The 25916-nt window shown below is 46.5% G+C and overlaps 1 protein-coding gene across 1 annotated transcript in view; it reads right to left on the bottom strand.

The window, feature by feature from the left end:
- Zc3h12d (zinc finger CCCH-type containing 12D) overlaps positions 1-25018 on the bottom strand; it is a 25590-nt gene extending 572 nt beyond the window's left edge. The window contains exons 1-7 of the mRNA XM_010607735.2: positions 24842-25018; positions 24104-24238; positions 16421-16804; positions 7479-7618; positions 3552-3786; positions 679-785; positions 4-71 (exon numbers count right to left, since the gene is read on the bottom strand). Of these exons, the coding sequence (XP_010606037.1) occupies positions 4-71; positions 679-785; positions 3552-3786; positions 7479-7618; positions 16421-16804; positions 24104-24238; positions 24842-24861 (1089 nt within the window). The 5' untranslated portion in view covers positions 24862-25018. The remainder of the gene's footprint in view (positions 1-3; positions 72-678; positions 786-3551; positions 3787-7478; positions 7619-16420; positions 16805-24103; positions 24239-24841) is intronic.
- Between the last annotated feature and the right edge of the window lie 898 nt (positions 25019-25916).

Genomic DNA, 25916 nt, shown 5'->3' with positions numbered 1-25916 from the left:
GGCCAGCTGCGCGCGGTGCGGCCTCTCCGGGTGGTAAAACTTGCACTTGATACCATAGGTGCATTTCTTGCCTGGAAGGAGCACAGCAGAGAGGGTACAGAGTGAGACTTGATACATGGACAGGCCTGTGGTTCCAGCAATGCGGAGTCCTGGCCTCTCCTCCCAGAGTCCCCAGGAAAGGCCTGGGGTCTGGGTGCCTGGCAGAGGAGAGAAGCACCCTGGGCTGCTTGGAGGTTGAGCAATAGGGCTCTGAACGCAGTAACTCCTAAGCAAGTCAGTGAAAGAGCTGCCTAGAAGGTCAGCCAGAAGAAAATCCTTAATTTTAATGGGTAATGGCAGAGCTACAGGCAACAGTGGGGCAGGATGGGGACACCATGAAATGGCTGAGAACTGGACCCAGGGCCGCATGGCACAGCCTGGCCACATGTGTGACTCCAGCATCCAGCTTGAACACTCCCATGCAAGTGTCTAGGATGTCAGTTCATCTTTATAGCAGCCTGTTCAGAAACTGCAGTCCAGGGAGGTTAAATTACCTCTCCAGGGGCACACAGCTGGTCAAGGGTGGAACTTGGAAGGAAATCCAGGCTGCTGACTGCCAGGCCAGCGCTTCTGACTGTGCCCCTGTGCTGCTTCTATCAGTCCCTGAACAGGATTCAGAAGGCCCTGAGTACTACCCACCGTAAGGGCAGTGCTGCCAGGACGGCTCTGGGGGCCTCGGCTTCCTGCTCAGGAAGTTGCTCAGGGTGGGTCCATGGCGGCCCAGGGGATCATCAGGAGGCATGAACCTAGGAAATAAGCACAGAGGGATGACTACTAGACCAAAAGGGACTTGCCACTGGCTTCTGCGTGGAGCTGGGGGTGCAGGCCCAGGCCATTCATCAAGCACCCAGTGGCACAGACCATCGCCCAGGGCAGTTGTCACAACACCCTAAACAGCTCAACACCATTCACTTTGAGCCCCTGAACACAGCATGGCCCCAGCCATTCCCAGACTTCCTCCCCTTGTGGTGCAAGCCAGCAGGCACAGAACCACCTAGCAACTGGTTACAGATGCTGCCTCAGACTTCACACGTGTACTTGCATAATCAGCACCGAAGTTCTTCAGAAATTCACATTTTAACAACATCCCGGGGGATTTTTATCCAGGAAAATTGAAGCATAGCTATTCTACCTCCACTTCCCAGCTTCTCACTGTCTTCATAGGTTAAGAAACTCTGTAGAGTTAACAGACAACTCTTAGATTTGGGAGCTATATGAGCTCCTTGAGGGTCAGTCCCCATTCTCCTGTGTGCCTCACCCCAGGATATATGCAGGGGAGAGGTCAGCACTGACAGTCGGAAGCACCAGCCAGTGCCTCAGTGAAGCAGATGAAAGCGGCCAGCACGCAGCGCCAAAGCACCAATGGGGTTCTCCTCGCCAAGCCCAGGGGTTCTGAGCACTGTCTCAGCGTCCCTGCCCCTGCACATGTGGTTTTCTGACAGCAGCCTGCCCCGCTCCTCCTTGGCACAGAGCCCTGACGTGGAAGAAAATTCGTGCTCAGGGATCAAAGGGAAAAATAAAGTGCCTCTCCTGTTCAGTGAGATCTACCTTTCAAATGAGTATTTTTATTCCCAGGAGACCCTCCCAGGCATACAAAGGTTCTGCCAAAGAGCAGTGGATTCTAAATGGGGGAGAGGCTGTTTTGTGGGTTGCTGTCCCTCCAAGAGTCACAGAGTCCTGATCCTGCCCTGCAGAGAGCTGGGCGGTCCTGGCCCAGGGCGGTCTCCATGGCTCAGCGCCAGGCTCCACAGCCGGCTTCTCAGAGTTGGGCTCTGACCAAAAATCTGGGGAGCCACCCACTACAGTTATTAAAAGTTCCCAAAGGCTTCACCTCCTGCTCTCTCAGGAGCAGGAACTATGCCAAGAAGGCCCTGTGGATGTGCCCGGGCCCAAAGGTGCGGGGGCCCTCACTCGCGGTCAGGCAGGCAGACACGGCCTGGCTGCCCTTTAGCAGAGAGCAGTGCATCCAACAGACTTGGCCCAGGCCCCAGTTGTCACCAGGCCAGAGGTAGCCATGACCCTTCAGCCCCCAGTGAGGATTTCTGCTGGAACTTGCCCACAGCCACAAGACTTGCCAGACTTCTAAGGCCACATCTAGAGAGGGTGAGCAGCTGGCCCTGTGTATCTGGAAATGGCAATCGGGTGGTTGCTGGTGAGCATCTGCCCTGGGGCTCAGGAGGCCATCTCCACTCACTCAGCTACAGTGGTAGGGACAACAGTGTAACCTGGGGACGCCATGTCCTGGTCTGGCCTTGGAAGAACAGTTGTCAGTTTAGGATACAGTTCTCTCTAGTCCTCACAGTGATCTCACGGGCACTATTACTTTGATCCTTGGTTGACTGACTGATGGCCATGACCCACTGGCCACTCCAAGCCCCAGCTCTTCCCACAGCACTGGAATGCCTCTCTGGTTTCAGGGTCAAGAGCTACCCTGTCATGAGCAGGTGGCCTCTTCTCCCCTCTCCTCCATTCATCACTACCATGACTCCATCACTTCATCTATGGACTCCTTCACTCCTTCATTCCTGTGACACTGGTTACTCTGTACCCAGTGTGCTAGGACATAACAGGTAAACAAAAACAGTCACTCCCCTTATGGAATAACACACACATTTAAACACACGTTCCAAAAGACCAGTTGAAGAGCCCAGAATCAGAGCTGAACCATCACTGCCTGGGACAGATGCTGAAGCGGGATGATGCCTCTGCTTGCTGTGTCAACCAGTCTGTTCCCCAGACCCAGAGCCACCATGCTGGGCTCCTAAGCACTGCGAATGCCTGAGCACATTTGCAGTAGACAAGCGATCATTCCCTCCCTTCTTTGCTCAGGGTCAGAGCCCTTGCCCAGTGCCTGCTGATAGATTTATTCTTTGTGACCCTGATATCCCTCCTTCCCCAGCCTCAGCCACTTGGTCCAGGCCTGACCTGACTCATGGGACCAACCTCGGGGCCAAGCAGACTGATGGATCCTCCTGACCATTTCAACCAAGAGGCATGGGGACAGCCATTTCCAGGCAGATTTAAAGTCTTTACCACCTGAAGAAAAGACTTTCTAGCCCACTCCCTTATGTAATTCAAAACACTTTTAAAACCTAAAATAAGTGAAAGGAAATTCTACAAAGTCTAGATTTTTTCCCATGATGACTAGTTCAGAGCTCTTATTTGAAGGACTAGATTCTAAAATAAAAGAAGTTTCTGGGGCACCATGCACACACACTGGCCCACCTGCTGGGAAGTTTTCCCATGAGTCAGCTGGATATGGCCATGGGAACTGCAAGGCCAGAGACTAAACTGCCCATGGGTGAAAGGACCCACGAGGAATTTGGTCACAAAAGAGAGGAGACCCAAAGCAACAGAGGTGACCGTGTGGCCTGGGAAGGCGGAGTGGGTAACAGGCCAGCTCCATCTATAAGGCTGGCTATGCCCTTGACCCCAAGCCCAGTTTTGCCTAGACATGGAAATAGCTTTCTGCTACCACCCCAGCCCTTGCTGCCAGGCCCCCTTCCCCGTACCTATCATTGACAAAGGAGAACATGAGCAACCTCTGCTCAATGAACCACTTCCACTCAGGGTTCTCGCTCTGCAGGTCTCGGTAGTTGTCATTGGAGACGATGACGCCGTCCTTCTCATAGGCCACCTTCACGATGTAGCGGTCGTCATAGCAGACCACCCGCTTGCCGTTCACCTTTCGAGACGGGGTGTACACAAGCACCGCCTGCCGCTCCAGATCCTCCAGCACGTGCTGCTCTGGGGCCACACGCAGAGACCACAGTCAGGGCCATTCTGCACCCATTCTCTCCCACCCTGCCCCAGCCAGTCAGACGGAGGCAGGGAAGGGAGCAGACACCAGTTTCTCCTCCCACTCCGGAAGTTCATTTTCTTTTCCCTTAAATTTCACTTAATTTTCAAGGTAGCTTCTGGCTTTTGTCCTGCCTGGGTTAAAACAGAGTCCACAATAAGGTACCCAACGTGTGACAGCCTCCTTAGAAGGAAGACTTTAGCCACAGCTCTTGTCCTTTTGAGGGTTAAGCGCCACATTGGCCCCACAGTGCTAGACACTGGGGCCTCTTTCTGGGGGGTGGATTTCATGACTGAACTGGAACCCTGGTGATGCCTTAGCTGTGACTAGCAGCCTGGCATCCACCTGGATGGCTCCAGGATGGGCCCTTCACTGAGAACTATCCCAGAGTCTGCTTGGAGACCTGTGAACTGGAGAAGCCACAATGGACACCTCTGAGAGACTCAGGAACATAAGAAGAGTCTAGGATTCAGAATACACAGCCTGAATTCTGAGATGGGCTCCAGTTCCTTAGTCCTCTTTAATATTAGGTGCTATGGTCATAAAATGATGCTGATGACACCTCCTTTACCTATCTCATGTGCTTGTGAGTAGACTGAGCAAGCACAAATGTGTGAGAGGTCTCTCAAAAACTAGGAAGGAGGTGGACCTGTGCCAGCTGGTGCAAATATTGCAATGTTTTTCCTAGCAGAGGCTACAGTCTGCATCCTGGGAAGGGCCACCACTTGATCTTAGATTTGCCTTTGGAGACATGCAAGGAGAACCTCTTCTCCACATCATAATTACTCACAACTTGAAAAAGTATTAACCTTTTCTTCATTTCTCCCTCAAGCTTAAGTCTCTTCCAATATGACGTGATTTTGCAAGTACAATTAAAAGCACGCCTTAAACTTTGAGAAGCATAAGGTGGGCCATACTGGGGAAGTTTCTGCTGCTCCTCCCTGATTACAGTCCTCTCCATTCCCCTTCAGATAACTCGTATTTTAGAGCATACTGTTTCATACGCTGTAATTCTCTTGTTTTAACTTAGAAATACGTATGTATGAGGACCGTTTTCAGTACGGTGACACACTGAACTTTACACAAATGGAATCATACCCTGTATGCACTTATACAACTGTTTTTTCACTCACTGTGGTTGGTGAAGTTACTTGTTTAGTGTTTGCTGCAGTCAGCTTGTGAGTAAGCCCCTGGCACAGGAGTCCAAGAAACTCTCTAGAATGTTCCTTAGAAATTCTCTAATAATTTTTGCCAATCTCATGAATATAAAGTATCCTCTTATGGTAGTTCTATTTTTTGTTTTGTTTGTCTTTTTGTGGTACTGGGAATCACAGTCAACGACCTTGCACTTCCAAGGCAGGTGTAGTGCCACTGAGCTAAATCAGTGGCTTTATTTTGTATTTTTCTGGTTAGAATGAGGTTAAATATCTTTGCATAGGCTTATTGGCCATTCATGTTTTCTCTATGAAAGATTTGTTTCTGCTTGAGCTCATTTTTCTATTGGTTCATTGTCTCTGTCTCATTAATTTGAAAATGTTCTCCATAAATCTAGATATTAATCTTTCCTCAATAACATCTGATGCGGAAAAAAAATAGTATGTGATGTGTAGTCTGCCCCGGTTTGAGACATGTCCTTTCTTCTTTTTTCTTTTTTTATTTCTTTTGTGATATTTGTTAATGAACAGAAATGTATTCATCTTTCCCTGTAGAACTTTCTTTACGGTAGCTTGTTTAAAAATTCCTTTCCCAGGGGCCGGGGATTTAGCTCAGTGATTCCTCTGCCTGCTTTACAAGTGTAAGGTCCCGAGTTCAATCCCTGGTACCAAAAATAAAAATAAAAATTCCTTTCCTACCCCAAAATAATTTTCCTACTCTTTAGCTATATTATATTTACACATGGAATGACGCAAGTCTCCATGTTCATGCCATAAAGAATTACTTGGGATGACAAGTCCATAATGGACAACTGAACATATGTGTATATCTCCCTCTTCTTTCCATAAATTCCATTTAAAGGATAGCTAAGTGGCACAAAAGGGGATCCATCATCTTAAAAGTGGGCTTAGGAACAACAGCAGATCAAGGATTTTGACACACTCTAGGAGGGTGGAACGCAGAGAGGACCATACTGATCACAGAGCACAGACAGCAGCACAGCCCAGAGTGCACACAGAAGGTTGAGGCGGAGTTGGGCGCCCTTTTTCCTGTGCAGCCACAAAGCAGTCCAGGCCATGGAGAGGTGGATGCCAGCCAGGGCAGGCTCACTCCCAGGAGGGCTACTGATGGCAAGTGTCCCAAGGGTGGGGACCTATACTTGCTTCTGACCCCTAAACTGTAAATAAAGGAAGGAGGAAGCCCCCATCATGTTGCTCTCTAGAATAAAAGTCCCATCATTGTGGCACCGGATACACAGTGAATAGAGGTGCCTGCTGTTTGCCCACCCCATATGGGGTGTGTGGAAACAGGTCAGCAACAAGGTTAAGCCCTACAGTTCAGGTAAAGGCCCTTATATGGGGAGAGAAATCCCAGGGCAGTGGCATAGAAATAGAGTATCAGCAGACTTCAAAGAGAGAGAGACACAGATGGATAGTATTTGTAGAAATGAAAAGAACTTTTTTCTAAAGTCTATTACTATAGAAATATTCAGGATAAGAATAACATTTTTATTTTAAAAAATAAAGAAAAGGTAATGGAGACAGAAGACACTAGTAATCAAAGAAACAAACAAACAAACAAACTGGTAATCACAGACAGAATTAAAAATAAACCCCAAAGCCTATAATCCCAGCACTTGGGAAGCTGAGGTAGGAGGATCACTGAGTTCGAGGCCAGCCTGGGCTACACAGTAAGACCCTGCCTCAAACAAATAAACAAACAAACAAACAAGCAAACAAAAAACTCAGGCAAAAATAAAAACTTTTGTGAAAAAAGACAGGAGGAAAACACCAAGGAAACTTCCCAGAATGATTGAGAGGCTGGCCGGCAGGTGTTGCCTTGGCTGAAAGGGTGCTGATGAAGGGACCTGACTTCTTGTTATCACAGAGCTGAACAAAAACCAAGCAAAACCCTGTTGATTTAAACCATCTTGTTCAATTATTTGTTGCTTAAAGTATCCTTAGCTAATAAAAGAATTAAAGAATTTCCTGGGTCTCAATTACCATTTGTTTTAAATGAAGAGATGGGACTAAGTACTCAGTAAATAATAAATATTACCTGGCCAAGTGAAATGTCTCTTTCTGATCCTACATACTTGTAGGGTGGGTTGCAGAGCCGATCTTTCTTCAGTGTTAAAAGTTGTAAGACACAATCCTTTTGAGAATTTAACCATTCACGCTAAAAGATTGAGTAATTCATTTATCTATTCAACTATGTTTCGAGCATCTACTATATGTCAGGTATTTTTCTAGTGCTGAACAGTCATTGCCAGTGTTTTCATGGAGCTTTTAACCATTAAACCAGTTACTAAAAAGGTAATGGAGGGACAGGGATTTGGCTCAGTGTTTCAGCTGCCTGCCTCGCAAGCACAAGGGCCTGAGTACAATCCCTGGTACCAAAAAAAAAAGATAATGGACCATGACTGGGGAGCATTACCAAGGAAGAGTTCCCAGCACCCCTCGAGCATACACCCAACCCAGCTTACCTCTGATGGGGGTATCAGATCGGGATGGCTCTTTTCTCCAGGATGGGACAAAAACTTTGATATAGATGTGTCCTCTGTCCCTGAACCAGTCCACAGCCAGCTGGATTCCCCGGCAAGAAAAGACTTCTTTATTTCCATGGCTATGATAGGAAGACAAAGTAATTTGAGAAGACACAAGAAGGGTTCCTTACAATTATTTCCCCTGGGAATATCTTGGATCTTAGTCTCTTTACCAAGAAGGAACCAGGCAGATTTGCATTTCAAAGATAATGCCTTCTTTGCACAAACTATAGGAACCTGGTGATAAGGACAGAGAGGCATTCCTGCTCCGTGGGGAAAATACTCCAAGGAATGGGAGGATAGGAGAGGCTGAGGTAGGGACAGGTTCTTAAAAGCAGAGGGCTCTGTTCATTTCGGATGCCCATTTTTGGATCGGGTCTTTATATTTGGGGGGACTGATTGTTTTGAGTTCTTTATATATCCTTGATAATAGTCCTTTGTCTGAGGTACAGCTGGTAAAAATTTTTTCCCACATTGTAGATTGTCTCTTAGTTCTGCTAATGGTTTCTTTTGAGAATCAAGACTTGCCATGTAAAGGTACATGATCCCAACAATGAATGTAACTGTACTGTATCCCTAAATGTACCAATAAACTCAATTAAAAAAAAAAAAAAAGCAGAGGGCTCTGTTCCCTAGAAGGGAACAACCAGCCTGAATCTGGAAGAGAAGCATACTTTAAGATTTCCTTACCATGATTTCTCGCCTGTGTGACCTTTCCTGTCATTTTCTTATATTTTTTCCTTATATATTTTGTTATAATCAATGGTAACAGAAGTCAGGCTCTGTGGAGGTACCAGAGCTTGCAGAATTCCTTCAGCTTCAATAACAAATGAGAATTCAGGTTTTGTAGCCTGATATGGGGCTTCTCCTGGTAAAGGGAACACACTGCTTTGGCCATGAAGGCTGCACTAGGAGATTTGTACAAACAGTAAGGAGAAAATGTGTTATTTTATCTAGATGGCCCCCAAACTTTCATGTGCTCATAGGTGGGGCTTTTGTGAGCTGGCTGGACCTCGGGTGTGTGATACTTAGATTAAGGGTACATGGTACTACATTTGTCCACTGACTGGTTCAGCATAGTTCTGGGTATGGATAATGGGAAGCCCCAGCCTGGGTGTAGGTTTATAGCCTAGATGGGATAAAAGGGAAAGGGAAGCTTGCTGCTTGCTGCCTCCATGTCTCCTGCTTGGTTTTCCAGGTACTGTTTCTCCTCTGTGGTGCCCCTCTGCCATGCCACCCTGCCTTGGAGCCAGCTGACTATGGACTAAAACCTCTACAAACTGTGAGCTGAAATAAACCTTTCCTCTTTTAACTTTGGGTATTGGGTATTTTGTCTCAGCAATGAGGAAAGTAACTGAGGCAACACTCAAGAAGATAGGTGGTAGAATACTAGTTACTTCCACCTCAGTGGAACCTGGAAGTAATGGGGGTAAATGAGGACAGTGCCCCTCACTCCCACTGAGCCTGAAGAGTAGGGGGTGCATAAAAGTATCAGGAGGCTAAAGTCTGGCTTCCAAGCACAGCCTCAGAGGCTGCACACCCTCAGAGAAATTCTAGTTCTGCAGGGCTGCCTTGGAGGAAGTGGTCAGTAGATGAGCCTGAATCCACACCCAGGTCCTTTGCAGGCCTTAGTCTGACACCTAGGGGTGGGCCAGTGCCCGCCAGAAGAGAGTAGTTGAAGCCAGCATGGCTCCCAGAAATGCCAAAAGGGACCAATGACATTCTGATGTTCATCTCGCCACTTAGACCTGAAGGAGGACCAAGAACCCTGTCCCACACAACATCAGGTCTCAGAGACCCCAAAGGCCACTTGGGAGAGGACTAGGGGGAGAGAAGGGAAACATGAGCCCGAGTTACCCAGAGGACAAGACACAGAGATGCCACCATGCTGGCACTAGCAAATGTCAGGTTGGCTCTTTGCCTATCTGGAAACTGGGGAAGAGGTTACCTGAACCACGGAGGATAAGACAAGCTTTTCTATGCAGCTAAAAGCAGCATGAACAAGAGGGCCCCTCTACTCCCAAGCCTGTGTATCTCTCAACTGTAACAATCTAGTCTCAGTCCATCCTCAAGAAATGGCAGTGCCACATGACTTTAAAAATCATTTCTTAATTGATCTCTTTCTGGGGCTCTGTTTTAATCACTAAAAAGCCAACTTCCTCTCCCTGAAATTTTCACTGGGTGTGTGGTTAAGAGGAATGGGACATTCAGTACAAGGGAAAACAAGGCCTGGGCAGGCAATCAGGCCTTGACTATCATGCTTGGTCAGAGGGGATCAGGCTGTATATGAGCTGAAAGCCTCCGTTCATCTGGAGATTTCATCATTGTCTCAGTGTGGATTAGAACCTCCCCTACAAGATGCTGCACTGGGTGCCAAGAAGAGATGTCCCTTGCTTCTTAGAGATCATCTTTAATACATGTAGAGTTCTGTCTGCCAAGATGCACATTTCATCTCACTGAATCATTACAAGTCCTTGAGAGAGGGACCTTCACCCTCATTTTACTTTTGAAAGAAATGACGTAAAGATATGTGCCAGGCTCAGATCTAGTGCCCCTGTCCTCTGAGCCTGATTGTTAGCTGTAAACTCTTCCTTGGCACTAGGATCCCTAAGACCCCAGAGTGGCTCCTAGGAGCAGAAATCACCCAAGGTTAAGTGCTTCTGCACGAAAATGCCTTCCTGGGTTACTCCCAGCACTGGGAGCTGGCTTATTAGACAGTAGACTGATGGGAAAAGGAAATGAGAGCCCAGAGGTTTTGAATATCATGAGGGTAGAAAGGGGAAGTGGGTTGGTGCCTGAAGCAAATTATGCTAACGTGACAATTGTGCCTGGGGCAGCCACAGTTGGGGCGTTTTTCATTTACAGAAACCAGACCATCTTGTACATCACTAGATCCTTGACTGGTACTCAGGAAGTCACTGCAGAAGCTAGGGGCTCACAAAACAGCCCCTTGGGATCAGGGCTGGGTACAGAGCAGGAGAAAAGAAAGAGGAGCAATGACTTCCTAGGGGTCTGAGGTGTAAACGGACACCTTTGTTTCCACTGTTTCTTATTTGGGGTTACACTACCAGCATTCTGAACCTTCTCCCTGGGAGATCTCTCCCCACACAAGTCAGGGTGAGAGGAGGTGAGCAGGGCTGCCTTGGGTGTCCTCACCTTGTAAGAGGAGAGATGGATAGACACAGGTAGGATCCCAGGACCAAAGCTGGTCAGAAAGAACAGGGTCTTGGAAGCCAGTCTGACCCCTAGCCCAAAAGTAAACCCCTATCTGTCTCTTTCCTGCCCACTTAAAGCCTACAGAAAGGGGCGTGATGAAAACAGATACTGTTTCCACCCAGACTCTGTTTACTGACCGATTCCTTTCTCTAGAAGAAGGAGAGATGCCTAAGAGTTTGTAAATGTAGACAGTAACTCAAACAAAAAGTCCAACATACCCCAAATGAGGACACATTGAAATGAAATCCTCCGTGGAAGCAGTAAGAGGATGTGAAATTCTCAGGTGGCTTCCCTCCAATTTGGAGGCTCTGAAGCCCACCATTGCTAAATTTGCCTACAGAATGCAAAGCAGGCTGGGTGCTTATAAGTTCTCAGACCCTGCAAAGAAATGCTGCATGGCACTGTGGCTCCTGGGAAGCCATGTTCTTCCCAAACACTGTGTTGCAGCTGCTAACAGGCCACCACGTGAGTTACCTGTTCTCTAAAAGTTGCTGGGCATTTTGCTTTCAAGGCCATGTCTAGCAACTCAGGTATTCAGCTGAGTGACCCAAGCATGCACCACCCCATCCCTCCTTTGAAGGTATTGGGATTGTACCTGGAAACATATCTCTGGGCCATTGGTCCCTCAGATCCGCCATTCAAGGCACATGTGGCAACCGAGGCTGAGCACTGCCGGCAGCAGGCAGAAGTGGGTCCTGCAAACCGGCACTACAGTCCTGTTAAGACAGCAGGGCCTTGCACATTCGCTTAGGTCAGGCTCTGCTTACACTCTGGCCCCTGGACAAAGGCCATGCAGGGTCAGGGACTCCCACCATGCAGCTCCTTCCAAGGCCAGATGGGAAAAGCTCCAGAGGTATGGAAACTGCTAGAAGTGATGGGTGATCCTGGAAAGAGCAGTGGATCCACAGCTAGCACTCACTGCACTGCAATGGCAGGCAAGTTGCTTTATCTCTCTCTCTCTCTCTCTCTCTCTCTCTCTCTCTCTCTCTGTCTCTCTCTCTCTCCCTCTCTCTCAATCTCTGAACCTCTGAAGAAAGAAGAGAAATTCCTTTCGAAGAAAATACCCTATATCTTTCTACCACTCATGGAATAATCACCTTGAATATTAGCATGTCAGAGATGAAAAAGCTGCTTGAGATTACTTAGTCCAAACTTCCAACTGTGTAAACAGAACTCAAAAACGTCAGGGACTTGCCCAGGCCACACAGCTGCTCAGCTAAAAAGCCAAAGCTGCACAGCTTTGTATATGTGGCTATTTAAAGTCAAAAGAATTAAAGGGAAATTCAGTTCCTTAATCACCCTAACCATCTTTCAAGAGCTGGGTAACCACACATGGCAAGTAGCTACCATAGCAGATAGAACTTTCCATCGTAGCAGAGAGTTGCTTCCAGCAGTCTGGGCTAAAGTCCAAACTCGGACCTCAGGCACTGAAATGCCTCCATCCTGGGCTCTATCCTCCTCATTTCCCACATGGATACAAGAGACTCACCAAGACTGAGGGACGAACTGAAGCCTGGCTCCCCAGGTCCAGGACTGATGCTCACCCACTTTGCAACACAGAATTCTTATTAACTGACTCGCTGCAGCGAGGCATGGTAGTATGCACCTATGATCTCAGGACTTTGTTAGGCTGAGGCAGGAGGGTCACAAGTTTGAGTGCAAGCTGGACAATTTAGCAAAATCCTGTCTCAACAAAAATTAAAGTTTTTTAAAAGGGCTGGGCATGCTTGCTTCAGCAGCATATATACTAAAAATGGGCTGGGGCTCTAGCTCAGTGCAAAGGGCTTGTGTTCAATCTCTAGAACAAGGGAAAGAAAAGTCGATTCACTGTTTATGAATAGAAAAAGAAAAGCCATTAGTCCTACTTGTGGAAGCCCAGTGGACTTTTTGTGTTGCTACAGTGAGGAGACAGAAGGGTGTTTAGGTCCATCGTATGGAAGTGCTACACACTCAGCTCTGTTCTATTTAAATGCCTCAAGGACAGAATGTTTCATATAGCAGCCCAAACCCCTAAACAAATACATCCCATTGTTTGTCAAAAGCCCTTGGCAGTGACCTGCTCTATGAACCTACAGAGATAGCAGCCAGCCTAAGACAGTGGGTTCAGCCACAACCAACAGGCCCACAGTCCCCCAGCCCTCAGGAGAGAAGCCCGGCATGACGTGAATGGGGGACATGATGGGAGCACACGCATGGAGGTCAGGGCTGACTCAACCAGTGTTGGCCTTGGCCAAGTCCATCAAGTCCTGTCCTAGGCAAGAGAGGGGCAGACACAAGGACTGATGCTACTTAAACACTCCCTGTGCTGACTAAGGGCATGCAGCTTGGTACATCCTAAAAGGCAGAGAAAAAAGAAATCCAGGCCATAAAGCACTACATCACAGGTAATTTCTCATTCCACATGAGCAGCTCCTAACATTTAGAGGATCACAGATCCTTTAAGTATCTATTGAAAGCCGTGAACCTTCTCAGAGAAACACAGATATGTGTACACAAAAACTTCGTTGTATGTCTTGTTTCTAGCCACTGCTTGAAAGAAGAAGCCACAAGTCAGCAATGCAGAAAAATACAGACTCTCCCCTCGAGCTCTCAGAAAGACACTCATCTCAGCTGACGCCTTGAGTTTAGCCCAGGAGCCCTGTGTCAGACTTGTGGCCTCCAGACCTGGAAGAGAATAAATGTGTGTTGTTTTAAGCCACCAAAGAGCAATAGGAAACTAGAGCAGATGCTAGTCTATAAGGATCCACCAAAACACAACTTTCCCAAGTTGTGATTAAAAAAAAAAAATTGTACTGAAAAGTCAGAAAAAAGAAAAAAAGAAAAGGCAGGGCGCTGTTCTCTGTGAGCACAGGCACATGTCACCACAGGCCCCAGGGCACAGACACAGCCAGCGTAAGACACTGGTGGATGGTCCTGCCGACAGAAGCTGCACCTTGGGCACATGTCCCACTCAGCTTCAAGCCACTCAGCTTCAAGCTCCTCTTTGTCCCCTCGAAGACAGCCTCACCTTCAAGGCCAGAAGACATCTTCCACACTACAAACCTCAGAGAAGGAGGGCTTCAAGAATACCCTTTTTCTGAGGCTGTCTGAACTCTGAGGCCAGCAGATAATGACACACCATTGGGGTTTCAACCAGCCGTCACTTGTAAAGGGGAAGCATCTGCCTAGATCTCAATTGCAGAATCTGGAAGGGCCCCGGAGACATGGCTCTGGGTAAAACTGTGATGGGAGGACACAGGAGATGCCACTGTAGGAGAAGAGACAGTGAATGGAGTAGAACTTCAGGCCCTTGCTCTTTCCAGCACGTGCCTTTGAGGGGGACCAATTAAGTTCAATAGTCAGGTGGTCGTCGTACAATTTATCCCTTTTTCCTAACTAGTGGGAGGAGGGACAGGCATCATGTTTACATGTTCATAGACACACATGTGCGTACATGGATTTGTGTGTGGACGCATGTGCATATATCCATGTGCACACACAGAGAACACACAGGCTGCATTCTGGTTACTTGAGGTGTTATTTTGTGGGTAGCAAGGGTGTGCAAACAGTGATGCTCTCACTGCTCTTCATTGTGAGTCTGAAGAAGAGTTTCCACTTGTCACCCACACAGGCTGAGAATGAGAACATTAAACTCACTGCAGCTGCGAGAGGTAGAGGGTGGAAGTGGTGGGCCCAGGACACCTCATGGTCTTGTGTAAATAGAGATCATAGTTTAAGGCACAGTTCCGGGCAGCCACAGAGACTCCCATCAAAAGAAAAATTTGCATTGCCACCCTATAACAACTCCTAAAAATATTCTCTGGTCCCCAAAGAAAAAATGCTGTTTTCCTATAGCCCCCAGAAGTAATCTTTTTCTGTGTCCATTCTACTGTTTTGATTTGGAATCTAAAGCTGGGGATGTTTCTAACTTATGTGATTATTATATCACACACAAAGCCCTCTTTCTATTGATGCTGAGATCACTCAGTGACCAGGCTCCCTCCAACACCCCTCCAGCTCTTCACAGGACACTTAGAGTCTTAAAAGTCCCAGTAATGCTCAAGATCTTAAATGGAGCAACATTCCACAGACTCCCCTCCAGGGACCTGCATGAGAACGAGAGCAACCCGTTAGGCCAGCTCCTAAGACCCAGGGAAAGAGGAGCTCATCACACACACACTGTGCGTGTGTGTGTGTGTGTGTGTGTGTGTGTTTTACTAAGAATTAAATCCCGAGCCTTTCCACTGAGCTACATCTCCAGCCCTTTTTATTTTTTTATTTTTGAGACAGGGCCACAGTAAGTTTCCCAGACTGACTCAGATTGCAATCCTCCTGCCTCAGCCTCCCAGAGTCCTGGGATTACAGGTATGTGTGTGTGTTACTAAGAATTAAATCCCGAGCCTTTCCACTGAGCTACATCTCCAGCCCTTTTTATTTTTTTATTTTTGAGACAGGGCCACAGTAAGTTTCCCAGACTGACTCAGATTGCAATCCTCCTGCCTCAGCCTCCCAGAGTCCTGGGATTACAGGTATGCACCCCATTCCTTAGCTTCATCATGTGTTGATATAAGATAGGGAGAACTGGCTGGTAAAGAACAAAGCACTCTTCTCAGCACAAAACACACAGGGTGAAGGAGGATAGTGCCCAGGGCTGGGACATGTTGTACTGAACCTTTCCAAACTGCTATCTATCCTGAAAAGGCAAATCCAGAGTGAATCCCAACCCCAGGGGAAATCTGATGCCTTGTTGACATGGTGGGAGTCGCTGAAACAGCTTTTCTGAATTCTTCCCTATAACTCAGCTTTTAAAAGGGAATCACATATATTTGCAGCTGTGCATGAACAATTTCCTATGGCTCTTGTGCTTGGCCTGGCTGTAACTAAGCCAAGGGGCAGAATAATCCATGTGTTTGAGCAATGACTTATTCACTTAGGGTGGAGCATGGGAGGCTGCAGAGATTCTCACAGCGGGGTTCAGCCAAGCTAGGTACAACAGCCATACAGGACATGGTGCTCATAACCCCGAAATGCACAAATATGCCAAGACAGTCTGCGGCTCAGGGGAGAAGGGAAAGACCACAAACACCTCTCAGATCTAACAAGGGAACTAAGACCTCCCTCCCAGCAAACCCCTCTGAGGGCTCCCAGAGCAGTGCTGGTCTTTCTCCCACGTGATTTTCACATCCCTGAGGGAGGCAGAAGAGAGAAGAGAAATGGAGAACGCTTCTTTTGCCATAGTCACACAATTGGTTAGGGACAAGGTCCAGAGAAGAAGCCACATCTGGCCCATATCTGACCCTGTGCTCTCCCCAGTGCCCACACCTTCCCCAGAGGAAGGAAGGCTTTATGTGTTTCCCCTGGGTGAGAATAATAATAGCATCCTCTTTTTGAACATGATTAGAGAGCACTTGTCCTAAGCATTTTGTGCAGCTCTGGTTCTCAGACTACTTTCTTGGGAGGACCAATCCCCAACAGTACAGAAAGAAAAATGGAGACTCAGAGAAGTTGTGTGACTTACTTACAGAAACACAGCTACTATGAGGTGAAACAGATCCAAAGCCTGATCCATTGGCCCCGCAGCTCTTTGGAACAACCACAGTAAGCGGGGATGATTCATAGGCATCCTGGGAATCAGTTCTCCACTACCCACCGCCCAGCTACCTGATGAAGGAAAGTAGGAAAGATACCTCATTGCCACGTTGCTGCCATCGATCACTATGGGGCGCAGAGAACTGGCCAGGTCACTGCAGTCCTCTTCCAGAGCTGGCCCCAGGACCCGACAGGCAGAATCTGGGGGCCCACAGGAGCCCCTGGGAATGAGTAGGAGCCCAGGGCTGCTGTCTGGGCCCTTCTGAGCTGCAGGGCGGCTGCCTGTCCTGATCAGTTCCTGCAGCATGTCATTGACCAGGGCGCTGTCACCCAGCTTGTCCAGCACCCTGACCACATCCTCCCGGCTGTAGCCCAGCTTCTGGAAGAACTCCATTTTGTTCAGGCGCTCCATATTGTGCCAGCCAGCACCTTGTGCAGGTCCTGCCCACGGCTTCCTCCTGGGAGATCCCCACAGGCATGAGCTGAAGGAAAAACAGTGTCCATCAGGTGTTTTCTATGCAGTGTGGCAACCAAGCTGCCAGGTGACTGAGGGCAAGAGGTGTACACACTCCCTCCCTCCAGCCTTATCAGTCAGGAAATCACATTGAGACTGGTCCCCCTGGGGATTTTCAGTTGCTCAGTGTGGTTGGGGAGCTGGAGATGCAATCAGTCTCCCTGTGCTACTGTATTCTCAAAGGCCTTTGCCCCAACGTGTCTGTGCAGGGTTCACTAACCACACCCCAAGGTGGCAAGTGCTGAGCAGGGCACCCAGCGATCAGGAAAGGCCAAGAAAATGTGCCTGAGGGTTGAAGAGTGGACCCCAGATTTCTATGTTGAAGTTCTCAACCCCAGGACTTCACAGCAAGATTGTACTTGGAGACAGGACCTTTAAAATGAAGTCACCAGCATTGGCCCTTGTCCAATGACTGGAATCCTTACAGGAAGAAGAAATTTGGCCACACAGAGAGGGATGAACATTTGAAGTCACAGGAAGACCAGATTTGACCCTTCCTCTCAGGCATAACTGCCTGGGGTATACTTGTGTGGTGATGGAGCAGTGGAGAGGACTAACATTCTTGTTCCGGAAAAAAGTTATTTCTCATTATGGTATTTTCAGGAGAAGCTGTCTAAACCAGTATGAATATTTGGGACAAGTTGATCTCTCTTCCACCCACAAAGATCTACATTTTAAAAAACAAATTTAAATACAACTATAATCATGAAAATATATTTACTGTGAAAAATTCAAATAATGCAAAAGAATACTGCAGACCCCAATTCCCCAGTGCCTCCCTTGCTAACTCTGCTAACTGCTTACATGTCTCCAACACTTTCTCTACACATTTAACTTGAAAATAAATAGATACGAACACACTTTTAGAGTTGTTTGGTTTGATTTTTACAAAAATGATGCTACACTGGACATATTGTTCAGCAACTTGCTTATTAAAAATGCATTTTGGAAAAATTTTCCAGGCCAGTTTTCCTGTCCTGCTGCCCATGGTATCCCCCAGAATCTGGAACAGCCCTGGCACATTTCAATTGCAATGTCTACTTGTTGAGGGATGGATGGATGGATGGTGCTTTCCATAGTTTAGTCATATGCCAATGGATAGAAACTTAAGTTGTCTTCCATTTTGCTGTTAGAAATCCTGCTCATGGAAGATTTTTGCACATTTTCTTCACCCCATCCTTTTCTCAGCATTGCTGGTTCTTCACCTGTTCATCCTACTCTTCCATCCAAATCCTTTGCAGCATTCACGTCTATGCAGGTTCCCACTTGGCCTTCTTATTTTCTCATAGGCCTCTCCCTGTAGTGCAGGGACTGGGACAGAGGTAATGAGGTTGAGGTTGGGCAGGTGGAAGGCCCTTCATAACCAACCTCTCGATAATGCAGGGTGTGGTGGTGCACCCCTATAATCCCAGCACTTGGGAGGCTGAGGCAGGAGGATTGCCGAGAGTTCAAGGCCAGCTTGGGGTACATACTGAGTTCAGAGCCAGCCTGAGCTACAAAGGGAGACCCTGCCTCAAAAAACAAACAAACAAAAATCAACCTCTGGATAGAGGCCTCTGCTACACCCCTCAGTCTGCCAAGTGCAACAGCATCTCCACAGTCCTGGCCTGGTCCCACCTCTCTGCTGCTTTTAACTCTGTGGACCACATTCTGACTCTTCATTATTTTCAATTTTAAAATTATGGCCTGCCTCTTCTTGAAACCCTGTACTCCTTCAAGCTATGCAGCTTGGCCTGATTCGCCTCCTACATCTTTCCAGCTCTTTCCTCTGCTCCCTCCTTCAGTGTGGAGGCCCTGCAGCCCCTAGATGACCTCCTACTGAGCACCAGCACACACACAGCTGTAAACCATGCCACATATGCCACGCACATGCACACCGTGTAAACAGAGTGCTGTGGGAACTCAGAATGCTGGCATTCAGCAGACATTGCTAAATGTCTGCTTCAGTGGGTTCTCATAGGGTGGTCCAGGGAACCCTTGGGGAACCTCAAGATTTTTTCCAGGAATCTATGAGGTAAAAACTATAATAACTCAATTTCAGAATACTAATTTTAATAACAATTTCATAATAATGCTAAGATGTAATTTATTTATTTCATTCTCTTCCTCTCATGAATATACCATGAAATATTCCAGAGGCTATCTGTCCTGCGATAGTGCTATTTTTAAGGCAGAAAGAGATACGAGAATCTACTTGTCTTCTATAGAACTAGATGTTAAAGAGATTTGAAAAAAAAAAATCAACGTCATTTTTCTTACTATTTTTTGTTTTGTTTTGGAAGATAAGAGTTCTCATAAAGGTATAATTGGCTTATTGCTGTTTAAAAATAAATGGATTTATTTTCTATTTATTAGTCTTAGTTTCTAACAAAGTGTATTTCAGTAAATAGATATAACCCTCAGAAACAAAAGCTCTTGGAGGTCCCTCAAAATATTTAAGGGCACAGAGCAGTTCTGAAACCAAAAGTTTCTTCTTAAATCAAGAGCTATTCCAGTAAGTATTTCCACAGAGATGGGTCCACGTAGTTGGCCTTTAGAGATGTGGCCATTCACCCAGGCCCCATCCAGGAAGCCCAGTGTCTTTCCTCCCTTCAGCCTATCCCTCTCAAGCCCCATCTCCCGGGACTCACCTGCTCCCCGAGCCTCATTCCAGCCTTCCTCGTCCCATATTCAAATGCACCACAGCCTCCACAGGGCCCCATTCCTCAGAACCATCTGCTTATAACTGGCTTGCAGTCAGCATCGTATTTCTAACACAGGCTGATACAAGTATGAGGTATGGTCAAGAAACTGTGAATGCTTTGCTTTTGCTATAGTAGAAGACACATTGACATTGATCCTTCTTAAAATATGCACCCTTGTTTCAAGTACATTGTCCTGTCATTCTTGCAACTTTCTGAAGCACTTCTGGAAGTCTCCTCCTTGAGTGTCTTTAGTTGCACTGTCCTGGCTACCCAGTGTTCTGAATCAATACAAAATGTTTTTCATGGTCATCTTCACTTTGGGGAGGAGCCAGAAGACACAAGGTATCAACCGTGGTGAATAAGGCAGACGAGGGCACACTGAAATCCGTTTATGAGCCTGGCTTTCTGTTGGATGGCACTTGGCAGCAGTGTTTCCCATAGCTTTGATCACACCTCAGAAATATACTCACGAAAGAGAACTTCTTTAGAATGTGGCAAGAATGTTGAGATAAGTGTGGTCATACCAGGGGGAATATTTTGAGGAGGACTAAATCCAATGTGTCTTTTACTATAATAAACTTTTACAATTCAAATGTTCATTATTATTTTGATAACACTTAGAAGTATACTTCGCCGACTCTGTTGACTAAAAGACCCCATATTCTGATCAGCTGTGTCATGCTGTAACTCTGACCTTGTCCACCTCACCCACCATCCACCGATGGCCCACCCAGCCTTCTCTGAATCCACAATGTAACTCTCCCTGATCCCTAAGCATTCCAGAATATTCTCATGCATATGTGCTTTTCTCTTTACATGGAATTCTCTTTTTGGATTGGCAGACTTCAAGATTCAAATCACATGTCACTCAAAGACTTTCATGCCTCCAAAAGAACTTCCACATTCCTCATCCTATACAGAATACAGGACAAAACTTCTACACAAGAGCACAAGCCTCACCCTCAGGCCTGATCTCCTCCCATCTCTTGGTCAGGTGCCTCTGGCCCAGTCTCTCTTCTCACTATACCTAGTGACGGTCTTTCTGTCTCAGATGGTTGTCCCTTTGGGCTAGGGTCCAGTTTCATACCAAACTCCATGGAGGAAGACGATATTCATCCAGCCTGACAGACCAGCCATAAGAGATCACTCACTGACCCCCTTAAAGGCCTTTATCTACTCAGGGCCTTTCCCCAGCCCAGAGCACCTGTCCTCTCACCAGGCTAAGCCCACTGTCACATCCTCCAAAAAGCCTTCCCAAGCCCCGTGGCCCCATCCAACTCCACCTGTGCTGTGGCACTTATTTTGCTTTGGAAGAAAGAGAGAGAAGGGAAGAGCAGAAAGATTAAGAGATGACAGAAACATAGAAATTTATATTCGTGGGGCTCTTCATGGTTTCACATAGAGATTCTTATTTAAATATCCTATTATTCTTGGTGGGATGGTGGGAGTAAATATGAGGCCACTCCTTTCACAAATGAGGAAACTGAGGCTTGGTGTGGCACAGAGTAAAAGTTATATAGCTAGTAAGTACTAGAGACTGACAATCAGTAGTCTCTGAAAATAATTCTGTCACTCTGAGTTGTACTCAGGCCCAATACAGTATCTTGTTATTGCAGAAATGGAAAAAAAAAAAACAAAATGTGAACAGGTCAGGTGACTTTTCTTTACTCACAGAGGAACAGGTATGAGAAGAATCTGTGTTTATTTTGTAACTCCGCATTTGGGTGTGACAGAAATCTGAACATTTCCATAATGAAAGATATGGATCTTTTGACCTAGGCAGAGCAGCCACATGAGGCCCTTATCCATGGCTGCAGCTTTCCATAAAGCCCACCAGTTAGAACCAGAGCTCCTTTTCTGAGGGTCTTTCAAAAGTTTTATGTGGGATAAAATGGCTGTTTTTACATAAAAATAACAAAAAGGATTCACCTTCATCAGAGGCTTCTTTCCCCTTGAAGCTTTAAAACAAAACTTCATTTCTTTTTTTAGAAATTGTTTTCTAAGTAAGGGAGATACTAGTCAGCAGTGGAGGAGGGGGGTTATGCCCTCAGGGACCAACCTGGGTCTTTGAGTGACAACCCTCCCCTGGGATGTGATGGTCTTTGGGCTGCACCACCCCAGCTGCTGGTTTGTTTTTCTATTTTTAAGACCTGAAAATCTAAACAACCTCATCTCAGTTTTCTTCTTCAATCTTGACTGGGAGCCACAAAGCACACAGAAGATTAATAAAATCTTCACAGTTGCCTCACAAGCTCTTGCAGCACTTCCTCCCCTAGTTGTTAGCAGACAAGGCAACCAGACTGCAGGAGCATGTTCTGAAAGAATCCAAAGTCAGAGACAGCCCAACAAGACAGAAACAGGGAAGGAGGTTCGGGGGCTTCATAGGTATAATGAAGGGAATCAAATCAGATCTGTTTCCTCTGGCATCAACCAGACAGGTGAGGACCCCAGGTCAAAGGTCTGTAGCCTCTGACCAAAAGACATCCTGAGGAAATCAAAGAAAATCTGAACAAGAATAAAAGGAGGGCCAGGAATTTAGCTCAGTGGTTCTGCCACCTGCCACAGAAATGTAAGGTCCCAAGTTTGATCTCTGGTACAAAAAAACAAAACAAAACAAAAAAGAATAAAAGGAAAGGGAATAAGAGAACTAGTAGCTCCTCTGTGTGCTGCATTTTGTAATTACAAGACACTTCCTCCTATATTTTGTATGGAAACTCTAGGGTCCCTGGGAGGAGCAAAACAGTACCTCATTCCTCATATTGCAGTTTCTCTGAGGAACTGAGGAAAAAAGAGACTTTGGTGATTTACCCAGCACGCTGCAGCAAGTAAGTAGGAGATACCAGACTGCAAAGGGCCACAATTCCTAACAACCTTGCCAGGAGATGACCTGTAGCTATGGCCTGCTGCCACGAAGCCATAGAGCAGGGCCTGAATGAGCACATTCAGGATCTTGCCCTTGTTCCCCAAGACCCCTTCCAAATGGCCTCTGCCAGCTCCATAGAAAACCATGACATAATGGCGACCAGAATTCAGCCACTAGGATGAGAAGGTCAGCCTGCCCCCAGTTTCTCAACAGAGTTTAAGAAGTTTTGTGGTTTAGCTCAGATCTCTAGGCCCCCAGTGGAATCATCAGTTAGATTTTGAGGAAGTCAAAGAGAGGCAAAGATTTCAGCCCATAAGATTGAGGGGGGGTGTCTAGGCTTTTTTTTAAGACAATTTTTTAAATCTTTTAATTGTGATTAAATATAAAATTTACCATTTTAACCAATCTTAAGTATACATTTCCATAGCATTAAGTCCATTCACATGTTGGACAACTATTACCATCACCCACTTCTGGAACCCCTTTCCTTGCAAAACTAAAATTCTACTCATTAAACAGTTTCTGCATCCCCTACCCTACTCCAGCCCCTGGCAACCAGCACTCTACTGTCTGTGAATTTGACCCCTCCAGATACTTGTCCTTTGGTTATGGTTTATTTCACTTAGCATAATATATTCAAGGTTCATCCATGTTGCCACATAAGTCAGAATTTCCTTCATTTCTGAGGCTGAATAACACTGAGTGTATATAGCACACATTGTATTTATCCATTCATTCATTCATCCATCAATGGACAACTGGATTGTTTCTACCTTTTGGCCGTTGCTATAATGCTGCAATGAGCATCGGTGTGACAGCCTGGCCATTTATTTTCTCTATAAACTTGTCCTCAGATCTTCTGTATAGCTATATGTCATACAGGTATTTGCAGCCCTGACCCACTTTCCAAAACAGCACTCCTATATTCTGCATCCCAATCTACTCCTATCAGATGCTGGCGCACTGAGGGTGGCATCATCTGGTCTGGGAGAAAAAAATCCATAATCTTGGGGAGCAAAGCTGAGGTTTCCAAAGACTACAGGGAGTTAGCCAAAATTATCTGTGCCACAACCAGATTTAAGAGTTTAATTTGTTCATGGGCCCGCTTGAAGCTCACAGAGCCCTCCTCTAGAAACACGGTGTTTGAGGCCATTGACCAGAGTTCCTGATCTGCATTCACCCAGGAAACTAGCTATCAAGAAATGATTATCTAGATGCTTTTGTGAGCACTGTGACAGAGTAAAATGAGTTATGTTCCTTTATAACTTTTATGGGTTTTATTTTGTTTTTTTTTTTTTTTTTTTAGTACTGGGGCTCAAACTCAGTACCTTGCACTTGCAAGGCAGGCGGCGGAACCACTGAGCTAAATCCCCAGCCCACCTTTATAACTTTAAAATGTTGCAAACATCATAGCAGGAGGTTTTACTGAAACTGAAGAGCTTAACCTTTCCCCTATGAAATCCTTGCTAAAACTGAACATGGATTGCCACCACCCCACCCCACCCCCGCCAAGGAAAGCAAAGATATTTACTTTATGTTTCAACTTGAGCACTTAGAATAATTCAAGGTGTGAGAAGTCAGATTGTTCAGGACAATAATCGCCAAAGGACTGTCACCAACCAGTCCTCCCACCCCAAGGCTCAGTCTCTGCGCCAGCTCCTTGACTAAAGTCTGCACACTGTCTGCCACATTGACTGATGGCCTAGGCACAAGCACTCACCAGTGGATGTGTCCTTCTGGTTCTCCCAGTGGCAGCCTCCACTTTGATTCCGAGGTTCCCAGAGTCCCTGGAGTCAGGAGAAGGCAGCTAGTCTGGGCCACGGCTGGAAGCCACTTCAAGCCAACGCTCCACTTCCTGTGTGAGAAGTCACGTTCAGCTGCAAAGGTGGTTAGGCTTTGAGCTGTTGTTTTTTTTTTTTTTTAAAGGGGAAAGGAGGAAAGCAATCAAATGAGGGAGGAGAAGTTGATGTTTTCCCCTCAGCATGAGTCACCAAATCAAAGTTCAGCAGCCACATGCAAAATGAACTCTCTGAAAGGTGGCAGCAGGAGACATTAAACAGGAAATCCAGGAGAGGCCAAAAGGAAAAGAACAAGAATCCGAAGGAGAGAGCTGCAGCTTCATGCCCCCCCCCACTTGCCTGTGCTGGGGAAGAACGTCTGATTCTAGATGCTCCTGGGGAGGAAGAACTCACAGCTACAATGACAGCTTGCCGAGGGGAAGAGTGTAGGGGCAAGGAAAAGAATAGAGATGGCGATGTGTACACAGGGAGCGCGGGCATGGAGGAGGATGCTGTTCCTTCTTTTACAAAGTGAGGAGCCCCAAATCAATCATGAAATCCTTTGGAGCAGGAACTCAGATATAGGGATAACATGACTGCATGGTTCTCACTGCTGCCCTCCATGGAGTGGACAGTGCCTCTCTCTCCCTGGGTCAGGTGAAGTCTGACCCCGGACCCACCTGACCACAGCATTCTGCATGCTTCCTGGCTCGCTGCCAGCCTCAGCATGTGCAGGCAGCAGACGCAGAGCTCAGCATTTATTTCCTGACTTGGGGGATGTCCATCAGTGATCAGAATAAGAGAGGAAGCCAGGTGTGGTGGCGCACATCTGTAATCCCAGCACTCAGGAGGCTGAGGAAGGAGGATCACTGTGAGTTTAAGACCAGCCTGGGCTACATAATGAGTTCCAGGTCAGTCTCAATTACACAGTGAGACCCTGTCTTAAAAACAAACAAAAAAACAAAGAACAAGAGAGGAAAAGCGCAACCAAACCACCCAAGCACCCACCTCCCAACAAATATCTCTCACAGCAACTACCCCAGGGACACAGCCATCCAATGGTCATACCGGATTTACAATCTGGGTGTTGGCACCAAGTACGTAAGTATGGCAAAAATTAGCAGGGGTGGTGGTACACACACATCTGTTATCCCAGCACTCCAGATCACAAGTTCAAGGGCAGCCTGGGCTACCTGGTGAATTCAAGGCTAGCCTAGACTACATGTGAGATCCTGTCTCAAAAATCAACAACAAACAAAAATAATGGCACAAAGTAGTTGGAACCTGTTGCCCCACTTAATTTATTCCCTGTTTGAAGCAGCCTAGAATAGTAAAACATACACAAAATGGCTTTGTTGAAATAAAATTTAAATGCATGATCATAACTCATAGAAGAAAAAGGAATATTGTCTGAGAAAGCTAGATTAAAATTCTCACTATGTTGAAATACCAGTTCTAGTTTTGAATTCCTTGGCATCAAAATGGATTTTCTAATAACTGACATTTGTTTAACACCTACAATATATATGATATGTCATATCAAAGTGTCCCAGGGAAAATTAAGATGAGGTCACTGGGATTGAGATAGGGTGGCTAAGCTGCCAAGTTTACTCAGCAAATGGTTGAGTCAGGGCAGAAGCCCAAGACCTCTGGGCCCTAAACCATGCTTTGTTTGTTTCTTTGAGATAAGGTCTTGCTATGTAGTCCAGGCTGGCCTTGAACTATGGAGCCCAGGCTGGTCTTGAATTCACTATG

Source organism: Fukomys damarensis, unplaced genomic scaffold, assembly GCF_012274545.1.
Source record: "Fukomys damarensis isolate Sample0158 unplaced genomic scaffold, DMR_v1.0_HiC HiC_scaffold_14, whole genome shotgun sequence".
Taxonomy (NCBI): Eukaryota; Metazoa; Chordata; class Mammalia; order Rodentia; family Bathyergidae; genus Fukomys; species Fukomys damarensis.
This window is presented reverse-complemented; position numbering and strand designations above follow the sequence as displayed.